The sequence below is a fragment of the Ochotona curzoniae genome, unplaced genomic scaffold (assembly GCF_017591425.1).
Source record: "Ochotona curzoniae isolate NIBS_2020 unplaced genomic scaffold, NIBS_Ocur_1.0 contig_4514, whole genome shotgun sequence".
Taxonomy (NCBI): domain Eukaryota; kingdom Metazoa; phylum Chordata; class Mammalia; order Lagomorpha; family Ochotonidae; genus Ochotona; species Ochotona curzoniae.
The window spans coordinates 3,410,252-3,427,755 of record NW_024466312.1 but is presented as its reverse complement, the minus strand read 5'-3'; the positions used below and the strand labels follow the sequence as shown (position 1 = coordinate 3,427,755).

The following is a 17,504-nucleotide window of genomic DNA, read 5'->3' as shown; positions in this document are numbered from 1 at the left end:
CTGACCACCAATTCTGGGGACAGAGGCTCATTCTCTATCATAAGCATTTATCAAAGGTTTTTTTTTTTTTTAATAAATGCAAACCTCTCTTCCAGAAGACACTGGAATCAGCAGTGAAAGTTTTAGCGTTTCTTCTACTTCTTCTACTTGATAGGACTGCTATGTGAAACGATTGAAAAAAAGAACATAATAAAGCGCTAACACAATGCCTTGCACACAGCAGACATGAAATAGCGAGCAGCTGCCATACAATGGCAATGGACAGCTAGATTTAGTCTTTGAAAGATCACATTGCACCAACCCAAGAGACTAATCGCTTCTGAAAGGAGGTGCTTGGACTTCAGACAAGGTCTTAATCTTTCTCCAAAACACAATAATCCTGGGCCCTTGGAATGGTCTAGTGGCTAAATCCCCACCTTGCACACCAAGGATCTCATATGGGCATCAGTTCTGTTCGTGTCCTGGCTGCTCCATTTCCCATCTGGCTCCCTGCTTGTAGCCTGGGAAAGCAGTCAAGGATAGCCCAAAGCCTTAGGATCTTGTACCTATGAGGGAGACTCAGAAGAAGCTCCTGGCTTCGCATTGACTCATCTCTGGCCATTGCAGCCACTTGGGGAGCAAACCAGCATATGGAAGATATTTCTCTGTTTCTCCTTCTCTGTAAATCTGACTTTCCAATAAAAAAAATCCAAAACACAGTTATCCTGATAGATGAGTTTTGATCCATTACAGCAGTTATTGGGTAGAGAAGTGACTACTGAAGGAGCTGTGTGCATCAGAGGACAAGGAATTTATCACAAGCCAGGAACACCTGGTAATCTTGGAGCTCCAAGCAGCAGACCGAGTCCTGATGCTATCTCTCCTTTCTGCCTCCCTCTGATTATAAATTACAGAAGAAAGCATTCACAGCCTCAATGCTATCTTTTCTTTTTTGATTTCCTCCAGTTCTGAATAACAGATCAAAGCAGCCTGAGTCTCTGCACAGAAGGTCAACACCTGCCATGATGACATGTCACACACATGTGCAAACTGAGGAGCTGATACCTTCCCCCATCCACCACACCTGAGATGTATCAAAGCCCAGTGCTGTATACCCTGGGTGGCCATTTCCTTCACATGGTCACTTGGCCACATGGGAGTGGCCCCGGGATGTCTCCCACCAGGGAGCAGTCCGTGAGAGTCCCTCTCTCCCCTTTAGTTAAACTAAGAGACTTCCTCTCAATTGCTACATGTCCCTGAAGATAGGAAGAAACCACATAAAAATGTTTTACTCTTACATGATTTCAAAGAATTCCAATGAAGTAGAATTAAGAGCCCCAGGTTTTAAGCCAGTGTGTCCCTAACAGGAAGTACAAATGAGCTCTACCTGTGGGCAATCTGTGCGCGCTTGCTATGATGTGCTCACACAATGCTGCTGTCAGTGACTCTGTGACAAAGGACAGCCACAAAGATGTGCCAGAAAAGAAAAAGGCTACATAAAGCATCCCAATAAGAGGCCACAGTCACTAACCCAGGCTTGACATCAGTCAACCTATTTAAATACTTCGTCTTAAATGCCAAGCCAACAGAATGTATCACTCACCTTCCTCAAAGCTGGCATTCTTCTGTCTCAGTATAACACGGAAATTCTCAGCAGGAGTCACACTTCCCACCTAGAACAACAAACCTGCACGTCACTTCTCTTCTGCACAGCAGCCTAGGCTGCACAGGCTGGCTTAATGTAGCAAAGCTGTTCAAATAAACAAACAAATAAATAAAACCAAAGGCGAAGACAAGGTCTTTTCTATGCTCATTTTCATTTCTAGGGACCTGTTAAAAGCTGGAAGAAGTCATCAGTGGTCAACTGGCGGCCCTATGCTTTCACTTACCTCCCTTCATGCAAGCTAACTTCTTGCTAAAGATGTCAGGAGCCACCAGCTGGCCCCAACCAATTAGCTGGGGGAGGATTCTGCAGTGGAGGCTCAGCATCAAGTTGCCTCACTGAAGGGACACAAGAAACAGCAGCTTGATGTTTGGTTCACAGGGCAGCCCTTTCTGGTGGACTGCCCTTGACCTTTCGGCACTAAAACTTTGAGAGAATATACATACATGTCCAAGCTGAAAATGTTCTCACAGTAAACGCAGATCATGTATTAAACTTACTGCAATGCTCGCTGGCAGGGTGTCAAAGACAAAGATGCCTTCCACATACTTAGAAATAAATATACCACTTATCATATATAGATAATTCCCTAGGTAAGCTACTGATAATGATTACTTAAAAGGGGCCCAGCATAGCAGCTTAGTAGCTAAAGTCCTCGCCTTGCACATGCCGGGATCCCACATGGGCACCAGTTCTTGTCCCAGCTCTCCACTTCCCATCCAGCTCCCTGCTTGTGGCCTGGGAAAGCAGTCCAGGACGGCTCAAAGCCTTGGGACCCTGCACCCACATGAGAGACCCAGAAGAGGCTCCTGGCTCCTGGCGTTGGATCATCACAGCTCCAGCCACTGTGCCCGCTTGGGGAGTGAATCAACAGATGGAAGATCTTTCTCTCTGTCTCTTATCCTCTCTGAATATCTGACTTGCCAATAAAAATAAATAAATCTTTCAAAAATAATAATAATTACTTAACAGAAGAAAGGGAGAAGTACAGGATAAGCCTTTATAATTCTATATATACAGAAAGAGGATAAAAAAAGATGGTATGTCAATGGATTAACAAGAAATGCTGCAATCTCTCTGAAGTTGCCACCTTCGCGGAAAGGGGAGAGTACACCGAGAGAGCTGGCTTACACTGGTGACTCGGCCTTCGGCCAGGCTGGCGACACTGAAGCACACTTCCCCTTCTTCAGTCTTCAATTTTTTAGCAGCATGTCCTTCTTCATGACTAGAAAAGAAAGAAACTGTGTTATCTTTCCAACTTAAAATTAAAAAATCAAAATCAGAATTGCTAATACAAGAAGTACAAATCTGTTTTCTAAGACTCAAAACTAAGCAGCCAGACTTAGTCCTTTTCCAGGGAGGTCGCCTCGCTTTCCTGGCCCCAGAGCTCCTGGAAGCCTGGCTTTGTTTCACAGCAGCACAGAAATCATAACTAGCAGTCACATCACAAAGTCTTTGTGAAAGATGAAACTGCAAACACAGATAATGGAAACTTTAACACTGAAGTAAGAAATCCACCTATCCTTCAGGTACTATTGGCCAGTTCCTGACTCAGAACTGATAGGTATCAACTCACCGTGTATACAGGAGACTTGGTGTCTAACTGCCCATCTTTTCCATCTTGTATGTGAAAGCTTTATAAATGTCTATCTACAACCGTCAAAACTTATTAGACAACCCTTAATTAAATATGTAAGAAATTATTCTAAATCCCTAAACTGCAAAAAACACTTTCAAAAACTCCTAAGCAACTCCTTAGAAATCTAATTCTGTTTTACATATGTTCAGCAGCCATCTGAGAGTTAAAGATGATAAAGAAAGTGTATCTAACAGCCCACCTCAAGTAGCATACTGGTTTGAACGGGCTGACCTAAAGTCAAGAGGAGGTCAAGTGTATTACAAAGGAGATAAATATCAAACTCAGAGGTTTTGTGCATAATCACACCTAAGCTGTAGAACATAAAAATATGACTTTTTTTCCTCAAGACAAAGAATCAGTCTGGAGCAATAATGGCTACTTTTGAAAAATGGATGAAAAATTACTAACTGAGACCTGGTATTTTAAAACTAATTAGCTTAATAGACAAGTGAAAATTAGATAAATCTGTCATATGCAACATGATAAAATTTGAAATATGTATACATTATGGAATGACTAAGTTGACTAACGAATGTATGTATTAACTCACACACCTACCATTTTCTAAATGTATTTCATTGTTCAAAACTCTGATCTTCAAACAATGAGGTTTCAAATAGTTTTTCTTAAATATGAAACTAAGAAAATTAGGGTATAAGTTGCCTTCCTCAATGGTATTTCAGTAATGTCTTTTCTCTTACAGGAAGGTACATGGGAAGAGCCAGCCAGCCAGCAATACAGACGTGAACTCTTAACTTTCACCACTTGACATCTTTTCTGCCTACTACTATCCTTCTTCCCTGTGAGAAATAGAGAAGAGATAGATGCCAGATCAAAGGATGAGGACTAGAAGACATTAAGAGGGACAGGACATCCAGAGGCCTTTCCTCATAAAAAGAATACAAAATAAACACATAAAGCCTTATCTAGTTAGGTTGTTGGTGGCGCTGATCTTGTCGGAACTTGTTGGACGCTAGGTCTGGGTGCCACATGGACCTGTTTTGACCAGTACGATGCCACAGTCGGTATTATTTTCCTGCGGGACCTCAGTGAGTTCTTGGGAGCTCAGCACATGCGCAGTTCACTGTTGTCCCCTGCAGCCCCAAAGCTTTTGCCACAGTGCGCAAAATGGCGCCCGAAGTGCTACCACAACAGTTCTTGATCTGCTGGCTGACAGATCCGAGGGTTACCCAGAGCTGCCCTGGATGGAACCCGTAGAATGCCACGTCGTTGCAGTTCACCGAGTCAGAAATGAGCTTACTCCCTCTCAGAGCATGCTCAGTCCTTTCCCTTGCCCTTTCCTCCTTAGGCAAAATGGCGCCCAATTCAGCTCTAGGGGGCTGACTGGGCTATGAAATCCTCGCTGTTCTCGCACTGCCCGCCTGGGACCTACTGCTCTGTCTCTGCTCCTGGTCAAATCAAATGGACCAGCAGGACAGACAGTTCCCCGTCTGGGTTCACCTCTCAAGCTCCCAGTTAAAGTCCCTTCCCACGTGGTTGCTGGTGGAGTTCCGGCTGCTGGTGGAGTTTAGATCGCCGTGCTGGAATATCATTCACTGCAACACCTTACTGCTGTGCCCGCTGCTTTCCTGTGTCTGTCAGTCTCCAGGTACCCCTCTGCTGTTGTTCTGTCCTTTCGTATTTCCTGAAATATGTCCTCTCTGCTTCATTCTGGTTAAATGCTTCTCTGTCCGTTTAAACATGTCCTTACCCTATTCCACCATCTTGATTCTCCCCTAAGCTATACTTTAAGCCTTATATAAAAACTAATACACAATCAATACTTTCATGAGTTCCAAAAAAAACACACCCTAAACAATTAATAAAATCATGTGACAGGCAGTAATTGTTTTTCAGAGAATAGCAAAGCATTATATTGGGCAGCAACATGAGGTACAAACTAGGAAGAAGTAAAAGATGTAGCTGGAATATACATCAGTTGCAGGCATAAAGAGTGGGGGAGAAAATGACTATCTCTGGAGAGCTAGAGTGTAGACAGACATGTCTTTATTTCCACTGATTCTAGTTTTCTAATTCGTGCTTCAGGGTTGGATATTATGCTAAAGGTAATGGGAGACCATTAAAGCAGCGGTTTTTAATCAGGCACCCAAGGATGGAGCTAAGGAACCTGTGAACTATCTGAAATTACATTCACAACTTGGTAGATCAGGGCATTTTGGGAGGAAGAAGGTTCATAGCAAAAGAGAAAGAACCTAAGAATCATTTAGAAGGGAATAGCATGATCTCTCTCTCTCTCTCTCTCTCTCTCTATATATATATATATATAAAATCACAAGGCTAGCAGAACAGAGTAGAAAGGGCAAAGACTGGAATGAAAAAAATCAGTTAAGAGGTTATCTCTGTAAAGCAGGCTAAAATGAGACAGCCTACATAAAAGGAATGGCAGTGAGTGATGCTAATAACAGCTAACATCATGTGCTAGCCACAGTACTAAGCACATTTAAATTATCTCAGTTAAACTTGGCAATGACCTTATGAATTAGCTATTATCATTGTCCTTTTATAAATGAGCAAATGAAAGCTCCTGAGAGGCAGGTATTAGTTACTGCCACTTGACACACAGCAACTTGCCAATTTCATCTGCTTTTTGAAAAGAAGTACTTGGGTTTAGATTCAAATCTTTCTGACTTCAAAATCAATGCTATTAGCAAAATCTATACTAATCCAAAACAAAAGGAAGTAATTTAAGGTAAATTTAAAACAACTTGGTAAACCAATCAGATATGGAAAGTGGAAAAAAAAAAAAAAAAGAAAGAAAAAAGAAAGAGACATAGAGATGACTCCCAGAAAATTAGGTGTCATTTACTGAAATAGAGAATAGCATGAAGAAGGGTTTGAAAGAAGCAGGAAAGAAAAACCATACAGACATTTCAGGACCTATTGAACTTAAAGTATCTAAAGAGAATTAGTCTTCCAGTGAACTAGATGGAAATCTGGCCTGCAGGGAATTATTACATAGTTTCTAAAGTACTGCATGTGAAATACTAAAAATTCTTGGGATATATACTACAATGGCAGAATGGTGATATGGTTAAAACGAAAATGTATGTGTGCCCAATGCCAGGGGACCTGACTATTTGAAACAAATATTATAAAAGCTCTAAAGTGAAACATGGACTCCCAATATAATGACCAAAAAGTGATACAAAAAGCTCAGTGAAATGAAGCCTTTTTTGAAAAAATAAACAAAACTGACAAACCACTGACCCAAATGACAAAAAAGGGGGGAGCGTAAATATCAATAAACCAATAAACTCTGAGCTGAAAAGAGATGTCACAATGGATAACACAGAAATAAAAAACTAGCATCAATAATTACTACAAAAATCTATTTGCTTTCAAAATGGAAAATCTTAACATATAGATTTCTGAACACATATGAGATACTAACAGTGAGTCATGAAGACACAGAAAAGTTAAATAGACCAATAATTATGACAGAGATTGAATGACTAATAAAGACTCTCCCAACAATGAAATTCCAGGACCAATGACTTCACTGCTGAATTCTACAAAACATTTCAAGAACTCAAACTCTTCTCAAACTATTGAAAACAGGTCAAAGGAATGGAATGCCTCCAACCTGCTTCTATGTGGCCTACTTCACTTTAATTTAAAATCAGAAAAGATATAGCAAAGAAAGAGAACTACACACCAATTTCCATGAGGAAGAGACAGATATAAAAATTTTCAACAAATGTTAGCTAATCAAATCCAATCACACATCAAATATTATTCACTCAAAGTGGGATTTATCCCTGGTATATAGGGATGGTTTAACATGTAAATCCATAAATGTGATACACTGTGTTAGCAAGCTGAAGAATAAAAACTACATAATTATCTCAATAGATGCAGAGAAAGCATTTGATAAAATACAATATCCTTCCATATTTATTTTAAAAACTTATGTAAATTGGGAATAGAAGGAACATACCTCAACACAATCAATTCAACATAAGACATACACACACAGCCAGCATCACATTGAATGGGAAAAACTAGAAGCAATTCCACTAAGATCCAGACCCAGACAAAGATGCCCACTTCAACTTCTGCTACTCAGCACTCTTCTGGAAGTTTTAGGTAAATCCATTAGGTAAGAAAAGGAATTCAAAGGGATACACTTTGAAAGAAGGAAGTCAAGTTCTCCTGTTGACAGACAACATTACACTATACATAGAGGAACCAATGATTCCAGTAAGAGTCTATTATAACACACTGGAGAGTTTTGTAAAGTTGCAGAATTTAAAATCATCATACAAAAATCAATAGCCTTGCATATAAAGACAATGCCATGGTTGTACAAGAACTTATAAAATCAGTCCCATTCACAGCAGCTATAAAAATGCTTAAATACCTTGGAGTAAATTCAACCAAGGAGGTGAAAGGTCTCTACAATAAAATTTACATAGCATTAAAGAAAAATAAAAGGAGATCCTCTCTCCCTTTGGAAAAATCTTTCCATGTTTATAAATTGAAAAACTTCACTAATGCACCTACTATCCAAAGCAATTTACAGATTTAATAAGTTCCAAAGAAAATATCAAGGACATTATTCTCAGATCCAGAAAGAAAAAAAAAAGCTACAATTTATATGCAACACAAGACACCCTGAATAACTAAAGCAATTTTAAACAACAAAAGCCAAGTTGGAGACTGCACAATTCCAGATTTCAAGATATTACAGGAGAGGTATAATCAAAACAACCATATATTGGCACAGAATAAGCATACAGACCAATGGAACAGAATAGAAATCCCAGAAATTAATCCACAAAGTTATAAACAACCAATCTTTGACACATGAGCTAAAATCAATCCCTGGAGAAAGGAGAGTCTCTTCAACAAACGTTTTAGTATAATTGGATCTACACATGCCGAAGTATGAAACAAGAGCCTTAGCTTAAACTTTATATAAAAATCAGTTCAAAAAGAATCAAAGATCAAAATTCATGACCTGATAACTTTAAATTACCAGAGAAAAACATAGGAGGAATACATAAAGACACTGGCACAGGAAGCATTCCTTAGAAAAGGACCGGGAGAAAACGAAAAAGGAAAAAGGAAAGGCTCCAGAAGCACAGGAAATAAAAACAAAAATAGGAAAAAGGGATTAAATCAAGCTGAGAAGCTTCTGCTCTGCAAAGGTAACACCTGACAAAGTGAAGAGTCAGTGGAAGAAACTGAAGAAGACACCTGCAGACTACAAAAGCAATAAAGGATAAACCTCTAGGATCAATAAAGAGGTCAAGAAACAAAACAAACAATGCAGTTAAGAAATGGGCAAAGGAATTTTTCAGAGAATGAAACACAAATGGCCAATGGACAAATGAAAAAACATTCAGGATCACTGGCCATTGGGAAAATGCAAACAAAAAACACAATGAGATTTCATCCAACCCTAATCAGAATAGTTACCATCTAAACAAAAATCATTAAACGCTGGTAAAGAATGTGGGAGAAAAAATAGTGCAGTATACTGTTAATGGGAGCGTAAACTCACACAGCCATTATGGAAGACAGTACAGAGATTTTTCAGAAATGTGAAAGTAGACTTGCCAAATGACCTAGCCATATCATTCCTGGAGATTTATCTAAATGAAACGAAATCAGCATACCAAAGGAGGATTTGTATCTCCCTCCCCCCGCCCCGTCCTATGGTTCTTGTAGCTCAATTCAAAATAGCTAAGATGCGGAATCAACCTAGATGTCCATCAACTGATAATTGGGTGAAGAAAATATGGTATGTAAACATACAAATATAATTATGAAATACTACTCAAAAGAATCCTGTATGTTGTATCACAATAGACACTACTGGAAATCACAATGATTAGTGAAGTAAGCTAGTCTTAAAAAGGTAAATATCATATGTTTACTTTGACATATGGCAGGTAATATAGAATATAAAAGTGTTTAGGAATGAAATGAACATCTTGTGATTTCATAATTTTAATCCTACTTTATATTCTTGTGGAACTGTGGTCTTTCTACTTTTTTTTTAATCAACCTTTTTACTTGTGAATCTCCTGGATAATGGTACAGTAAGTCTGTGATTAAGAGAGTAGACTGAAATAAGAGAGTACATTAAAAGTATGTATTTGCAAAAATTAAAGAAAAAAGGAAAGGAAGAATATAGGGGAACTGAGAGGGAATAAAATGTGGTTATCATTTTAGAATGTACCTGTCAAAAAAAAAAAAAAAAGGAAGGAAAAAGAAGAATGTAAGCTCTGGGGTGAGACTGCCTGAGCCTTTGCACCTGCCGGCAGCGCTTAGCAACAGAGACCCAGCTTCTCTGAGCCTTCTTTCATTTCTCCTCAGATGTAAGCTGAGGTCAACAAATTAACTTACTTCACAGTTCATAGGGTTGTCATGTAAACCCAATCCGAATGTGTGTAAAGAACTGAGTGCCACCCTTAGGCTCCTTCTCGACCAAATCTTCACCACTGCTGTTGCTGGTGTGCCAGGAGCACTACTATGAATTTCTGAGTCAATTACAAACACTGCATTCTTAGTACCTTATATTTGCTAGGTGTTGTCCTTGGTTCCAGAGATAAAACAATGAACAGCATGTTATAACTTAAGTAACTCACATGACAACTCTAGGACACAGATATTCCTGCCCTGCCTCTTTTACTCATGAGGACACTGAGGCTGAGAAACCCACACCTCGGGTCATACCGCTCCATCTGGAGTCTGGAGTCTCAACTACTAACCAGGTAAGGTTTTGTGCTCCAGAGTTGGTTGGGAGGAACTCTGGGGGGTTGTGGGGGGGGGGGCATTGAAAACTTTAGACTGTACATAAGGGCAACAAGAAATCTAGATCCCATACACATCAGTTTCACAAGTAGGATTAGACCTTAGACATCTTAATTTGCACACAGGGTCCCTATTCAAGACATGATTTTCTCATTTCTAAGGAATACAACCACAGTAAGAGAATAGTGCTTTTAATGACAAAGGTAATATTTTGGAACTACAATGTCAAATTTTGGAACCACTATGTTATATAATGCTCTTATCCTCTTGAAATTAAGAAATCGCTTCCACACTGGGTATCCACCAGGCCCAAGATGAATAGTAAATCTCAAATTTTCAATGCATTTTTTCTTCACCAATAATATTATTACTTCCTTAGGTTGAGTATGGCTTTAATAATCGTAATTTCAGGCTAAAATGTCTCGACATGAAGCTGTTATATTGCTCAACTAAAACCGAATCAAGAAAGATAAAGCTGGAATGAAAACTGGATTCCCAGTTAGGGACTTGTCTTAGACTAGGAAACTTCCTGAATAGCTATGTTCCCACTCCCTTCTCTTAGTTCCTCATCCATCCCTGAAAATATGTACCCTGGGTACAGAAATGATGAATCTATAGAAAACATAGTTAAGTATAAGCAATTCTCATTTTCTTAAAGAAATTACGTCTAAGGCTGATTGCAGCCTTAACATTAAAGCTGTGAGTTTTAAGTCTTATATAGGACTGAGTCACTTTCCTTAAGTACAAGAGGTACTCAATAAATACTTGCTAAATGCATCATTTCGGTAGCTCTTAAAAACTAAGATTTCCAAAACACAAAGGTAGAGAACAGTCATATGAGTAGGAGGGTATGGGAAAATTCCCAGGCCCCAGGCACACAGAGTTGGCTGCGTCACAAACGATTACGGGAGCAAAGCCCAGAAAGACTAGCAAGCAAAGCTTGCACAAGAGTGAGTAATAGGGCTAGGACCCAAGGTGTCATCACACAGGGATCAAATCACAGAGCAACAGTCTTCTGCATCTCTGTGGTTTTTCGTTTTTGTTTCTGACCAGCCAATTTACGTTTTAATCAGAGGGAAAAGAAAATGGTTCATTTGTTTCCTACAACACCACAAGGTAATCAAGAGCTTTCATACAAGAGCTTTTATACAGGAGCTTTTATACACAGACTAGCCCTGTGACTGAAGCAAGACTAGAGCAAGGTGTCATAGCAGAAATGGGACTGCAGCCTTTTACTGACCTGTTCTGAAATACGATCCAGGGGCATATGGGTAGAAGACAGCAGAGGGAAGTGGATTTTTAGGGAAGGTCTTCTTACATAGAAGGCATGAAAGACTAAAAGGAACAAGCCTGTTTGCACAAGACAATCTTGCCAGTGCATGTTTTTCATTTTTAAAATCTGAACAGTGCTTGGGATTTTAACCTCTGAAAATCCACAGGAAACACAAAGCTTTCTATTCAATTCGGACAATAAATCACTAAGTCAACAATTTACAGAAACCAGTAAAGGAAATTGTTCAATACTACTCCCTGGGGTATTTGCAAATAATAAGCTTTATTTTGTCAATAGCAATGGAGAGGAAATCAAAGAAAAAAAAATCAAAAACATGTCTAAAGCCAAATCTCGAAATACAGCTTTAGACAAACAAGAAAGATTATTCTAACTTGAGACCAATCATCAAAGAGAAGTTTGTCAGTAAAATCAATCCTATATAATTAATTCTGGATAACCAGGACCAGTTTCTTCTGGTTTATTCTGGTTTTGTTAGAAATGGAAATTATTGCAGAATTTGAACAGAATCCAATGAAGGAAAATACTTAACAATCATTTGCTAGCTTGATTTAAAAATTCTATGCAAAAAATTAGCAATCCTTAAACTACAAGTACTTCCCTAATGGCCTATGCACACTACTAAAATACTAACAGTATTACAAGGGAGAAGAACACATATGTATTTTATTCTAGGCTCTTGTCATACACAAAGACAGAAATTCCTAGTGTTGACACAAAGTAAATTTTATCAGAAGGCGAGAAAATGAATACCCTTACACATGAGCATTGGTTGGTTGCCCCTGAGTGGGCAAGAGGAGAAAAGAGCAAAAGGGAGACAGAGAGGAGACAGCACTTCCAGCCGTGGCCTTGGACCACAGGGCTCCCATGGTATCTTTCCTGTCTCAGGTGCCACATGAAACAGGCTTCCTGGGAAAAAGGGGCATTCTTATTAACAAATAGGAAAACAGAATTACAAAACTGGGCACTGCAGATCTACATTGGCTATCTGCCCAGCCCAAAAGGAAGGGTTAGATTTTTTCCTTTTCCTTTTTACTTTAGCTCCAAACACCTCAATGATATTTTGACAACTAACCTTTCCACCAGAAAACAAAGCAACAAAACAAAACAAAACCAAAAATCCCCAAACACTCTCATGCGCTTTGACCATTTCCTTTAAGCCCTAGATTAAGACATCCCTTTTACTTTTAAAGAGCAAAATTCAACCTCAATTGTCCAAAAACTTGGAAGTTAATAAAAAAGTAAAAGCTTGCAAAGGTAGCTTTAATTCCCAGATGAACAGCAAGGACAAAATACAAGTACAGAGGACAAATATGAGCAATGAGTATCTCAATGCAAACGTCAAATATCAAACTGTTTTTTCCTTCCTCCCTTCTAATTCAACAGCCCCTCCAAGACCACTACATGTATCACAAAATCCAACATTAAATGCAACTCTCCAAAGCACTTACTTATCTTTGAAAATGTCCTGAGCAGTGACTTGATCCTTTTGCTTGATGACTTCAGTGAGAGGGAAAAGGGCCTTTATTTTAGAGAGAGCAGTCTGAGATTTCGCAGTCACCTCAGCAGGGGGATCCAGCATATTCAAAATGTGCTGCTGAACTGGAGGTAGAGGCTCCTGTGGGTGTAAGGCTCTGTGCAGCAGACACTGTTGGGAAATGCACAAGGATGGAAAACAACAGCGAGACATTCACATATGGCTTCTTCACATCGTCTGACCCAGGATGGCCTATCTTTAGCTTGGAAGGGCTATGTGATTCAACGCCTTTAACATACAACTAAGGCGGCTGGCCCACAACCAGCTTTCTAAGTGGAACCCTGGTGATGTATGCAACCAACTGTAAGAGAGCCAGGTGGCAGTAGTATTTCTGCGGGCTCTTGGGAAGGAGCCTCCGCCTGTAAACACCAGTCATCGCTCTAATTTTGGAGGGAGGGAGTATCCATGATTCTCTAAAAGGAAATTCGAGGGCTCCTGGTAATCCGGGATTAAAATAACTTTTTATTATAATCCTTTTACCTCCTTTAGTCTCACGGTACTTTCTCCTTCGTTTAATCTTAGAAAATGAAGAGCGATGAATGAAACAGGTGGCTCAAGGGAAGCTGTATAATTTGTGAATCCCAGGACGAAAGACTGTGATAGAGATGAGAACACCAAGAAGCCCCAAAGCTGCCAAGTGTGGAGTGTGACTTCTCAAGTCTGTCTACCTCGCTCTGTAGCCTCGACTACCGCCGTTGCCCAGGCACCACCAGCTCTCTGCGCTGACTTCTCCCTATCCCTCCACCAGCACTTCTGCCTAGAACTCACTGCTTCTCCCTCACCTTCCAATGGTTCACCTGTAGCTACGGTCATCTGCAAACTCCTTACCACATCCTTGGTCCTGTGCCCCTTGGAATCTATCCCCCAACCTTCTTGTACATACCCCTTAATTCACAGGATTTGCTTTCAGTTCAGTAAAACATTTCAGTAGCTTGAAATGTCCAGAAATGAAAGCTGCAATCAAATACCCAATGTTGTAGACTATTTCTCACACACTGTTCTATCTGCGACATCCAACTGACATTTTTAAGAAAAAAAAAAAAAAACTAGAACAAACAATAGATATATAGCCTATCCAGTCTTCCTACTGCAAAAACCTGAGAGCTTTTCAGTACAAACTCCAGGGAATCTATTCAAACAGTGTCGTCACGCATAAATCTATATCTAAAAAAAAAAAACCTACAAAAGGCATTCTGAAGCATCTACCTCTCTCAAAAGTCACATTTTAGATAAATAAAGCTAAATGCTATTACTTATAAAAGTCATTCAAGCAGGAGCCCCCAAGCGATCTTTTTTTTTTTAAAGATTTTTTTTTAATTTTTTTTTTTATTGAAAAGGCAGAAATACAGAGAGGAGAGACAGAGAGGAAGATCTTCCGTCCGATGATTCACTCCCAAAGTGAGCGCAACAGCCGATGCTATGCCGGTCCTAAGCCAGGAGCCTCTTCTGGGTCTCCCATGCGGCTGCAGGGTCCCAAAGTTTTGGGCCGTCCTCAACTGCTTTCCCGGGCCACAGGCAGGGAGCTGGAAGGGAAGCGGGGGTGCTGGGATAGAACTGGCGCCCATATGGGATCCTGGGCGTGCAAGGCGAGGACCTTAACCACTGCGCCACTGCGCCAGGCCCCAAGCGATCTTTAAAAAGAAGATAAATGAGGGGCCATGTGTGGTCTGGCAGCTAAAGTCCTCACATTGAACATACAGGATCCCATTTGGGCGCCAGTTCTAATCCCGGCAGTTCCACTTCCCATCCAGCTCCCTGCTTATGGCCTGGGAAAGCAGTTGAGCACGGCCCAAAGCTTTGGGTCCCTGCACCTGTGTGGGAGACCTGGAAGAAGTTCCTTGCTCCTGGCTTTGGATCAGGTATAGCATCGGCCATTGCACTCACTTGGGGAGTGAATCATTGGACGAAGATCTTCCTCTCTGTCTCTCCTCCTCTCTGTATATCTGACTTTCCAATAAATAAATAAATAAATCTTAAAATAAAAATGAAGGTAAAAAAAAAATGAAGGTAAATGAGAAAGTGACATTTTGCTGTACATAGGAGGTCTGAAATAAAAATTCTTAATCTATTTGTTTTTCTTTTAAACCACAGTTACTCTTTACAAAAGATTATTGGGAAAAACTGGAAGCAATATGGCTAGTTCAGAAGTCACTAATATATTGATTTTAGCAGTACTGCATTAACTATTCAACAGGCAGCCTGCCATATACTTGACAAAAGATAAATACTTTAACATTTCTTTCTAAAATTAGAATTAACCTCCTGCCAACATAGATTATTGATAGCTCTGCTCTCCTAGTTCTTTCACCCTCAACTACAGCTATTTCACTCCAAAAGGAAAAAAAAAAAAAAAGGCAAGGCCTTAGACAACATGCTCCCACCATAACATAAGGAACGAGTGAGGGGTGAGGAGAGACTTGCTAAAGCCCAGGCTATTTGAGCCTTATACCTCCAGAATTATGAGCCAAACAAACCTCTTCTCTTTAAAAGTAGCCTGCCTTCGGTATGGCATTGTAATAATGTAAGGTTGGTGAATACTGGAGTTCCATAAAACTCCACACAGAAACAACCTGAGAAGCAGACTCTCGGTACCCTCTTGCAGTGAGATTCACCAGCAAACCTGACTGATTTTTTCCCACTCAGCCTGCCAAGGCTGTGCAGTGACGGATGCAGCTGACTGTTTCTCACACTCTTGCTTGCGTCCCACTGCTGCCAGTAGCAGCTTCTGTACCCTGCATCCTCCTTCCACCCTTCTGGATGGTCTGTATGGATCCTATTCTCCACCTGCTTCCTAACTCTGTTTAGGGCCGCAGGAGAACAAGAACTGTGGGGAAAGGAAAATAGCTCACTTTCTTCTTTTTATGCTATTTCTACAATAGATGCAGTACATATCTGCATGCAGGGACACAGAGGCAGGCTCATCTAGAACCCCTGCCTACATCAGGCACAAACCACAGATGCCCTTGGGCTGAACTGCAGACGACTTGGAGAACATCTGTCTGTAATTTTTTTTCAGTATTATCCAAAGATAACCCCTCCTGGAATCCTCTTGTTTAAGATGAAGATTATCTAACCTATCCCTCAAAGGCCTTGGGAGTGAGGCGAAAAGGAAGAAGATGCACCTTTATTCAAATCTTCCTCAAGATTAATAACAAAAGATGCTTCCCTAGCAGGTGCATTTCTGCTTGAACTGCCTCCTTGTCCTGGAGGGCTCTCAGATGGGTTTGCTGGGCTCAAATACATTCCTCAGCTGCTCCAGCACTTTCCCGACTTCTCAGGGATACCTGCAATTCAGCCCTCCCCAAAGTGATTCATCCTCTTCCTCAAAACGGCCTGTTCTTGACTCCAATCCCATGTCCTTTTTTTTTTCTTTGCTTAACCAAAATATTTCTACTCCCTCCCACTTTCACTGCACTGGGTCAGGTGTTCATCTGCTCCTTCTAGTCCAGTTCTACTCTCTCTACCTGCCTCATCTTCACAAACTGAAAGGAAGTCCTCCTGTAGTTCACTTCTCCCATCTTCGTGTGGCTCACTGTGTCATCACTGCCTTTCTTTTTCCTTGTCCAGCTAATGCTGGGCACCCAAAGTCATCAAACACTTCACTTTCTACAAGTTCTCTCCCATGCTCCTCTTTACTCATCACTGTGCAACGTTTGATTGGGAAGACTTTTCTTCCTAACAGCTTTCTCTTTTCTGCTTCCCAAGGCATAAGTGTCTCTTGGGTCTTTCTATTTCTGTACCCTTTGCTGGGGATGGAGGTAACACCACTGGGGGTTATTTTGTTTTGTTTTGTTTTTTAGCACTCTTATTTTTATGTCTATCCTTAACTGTTTATTCACACGTGGGGGCTCAGTGCTTTGTTCCATTTCCTTTTTAGTGTGTTCTCTCAGGCAATTTCATTTACTGTTCTTTCTATATAAACAAAAAGGGATCTGAAGTCTGAAATACATATATGCCTATCTTATCTCTTGGGCCCCATATCCCTACTTACAACTTTCACTGAGTATCTGAGCTGGAATATCCAAAAGATATCCCAAGTTTACTCTTGTGAAAATAAATGAATTAACCTTTTCCTCTACTCATTCTATACTTCTTATCATAATGAGTGATGACATTATACTTTCAGTCACTCAAATACCTGTTATTTTCAAATACTCTCTGCTTTTCGTCAACCACCCTCTAGTTCCTTACTCTTTGTCACTGCTTTGACTCATGCCTCAAGGTGGGCCACTCCTATTTCCCAACTGGTTTCTAGCTCATTTCCTATGCTACCACCAGAGCTATTTTTAAACTACTAAGCCATCCACCTGCAACCAATACCCTTTAACGATTACCCATCACCATAAAATCCACTGACTGTGGCAAAGTGCATCTTTTCCATAGAAAACCTATCCTACAGTCAAATGGAATTATCTGTGGGTCCCTAAATACATCATGCATCATGCTTTTCAACGGCATGCTCTCTTCCACTGAGAATTTTATCCAAATGTTTATTCCTCCATGAAGTCATCCTTAAGGCATCTGTTTGCAAGAATCTCTTTTTCCTTTAATTCTCAAGATATTTTTCTTTGTTACTCTGATGACTAATTTTACATCTGTCAACTCCTCTCAT

The 17,504-nt window shown here is 40.2% G+C and overlaps 1 protein-coding gene across 1 annotated transcript in view; it reads right to left on the bottom strand.

The window, feature by feature from the left end:
- XRCC5 (X-ray repair cross complementing 5) overlaps positions 1–17,504 on the bottom strand; it is an 83,963-nt gene that overhangs the window by 34,566 nt on the left and 31,893 nt on the right. The window contains exons 14-16 of the mRNA XM_040986482.1: positions 12,807–13,003; positions 2,774–2,867; positions 1,583–1,652 (exon numbers count right to left, since the gene is read on the bottom strand). Of these exons, the coding sequence (XP_040842416.1) occupies positions 1,583–1,652; positions 2,774–2,867; positions 12,807–13,003 (361 nt within the window). The remainder of the gene's footprint in view (positions 1–1,582; positions 1,653–2,773; positions 2,868–12,806; positions 13,004–17,504) is intronic.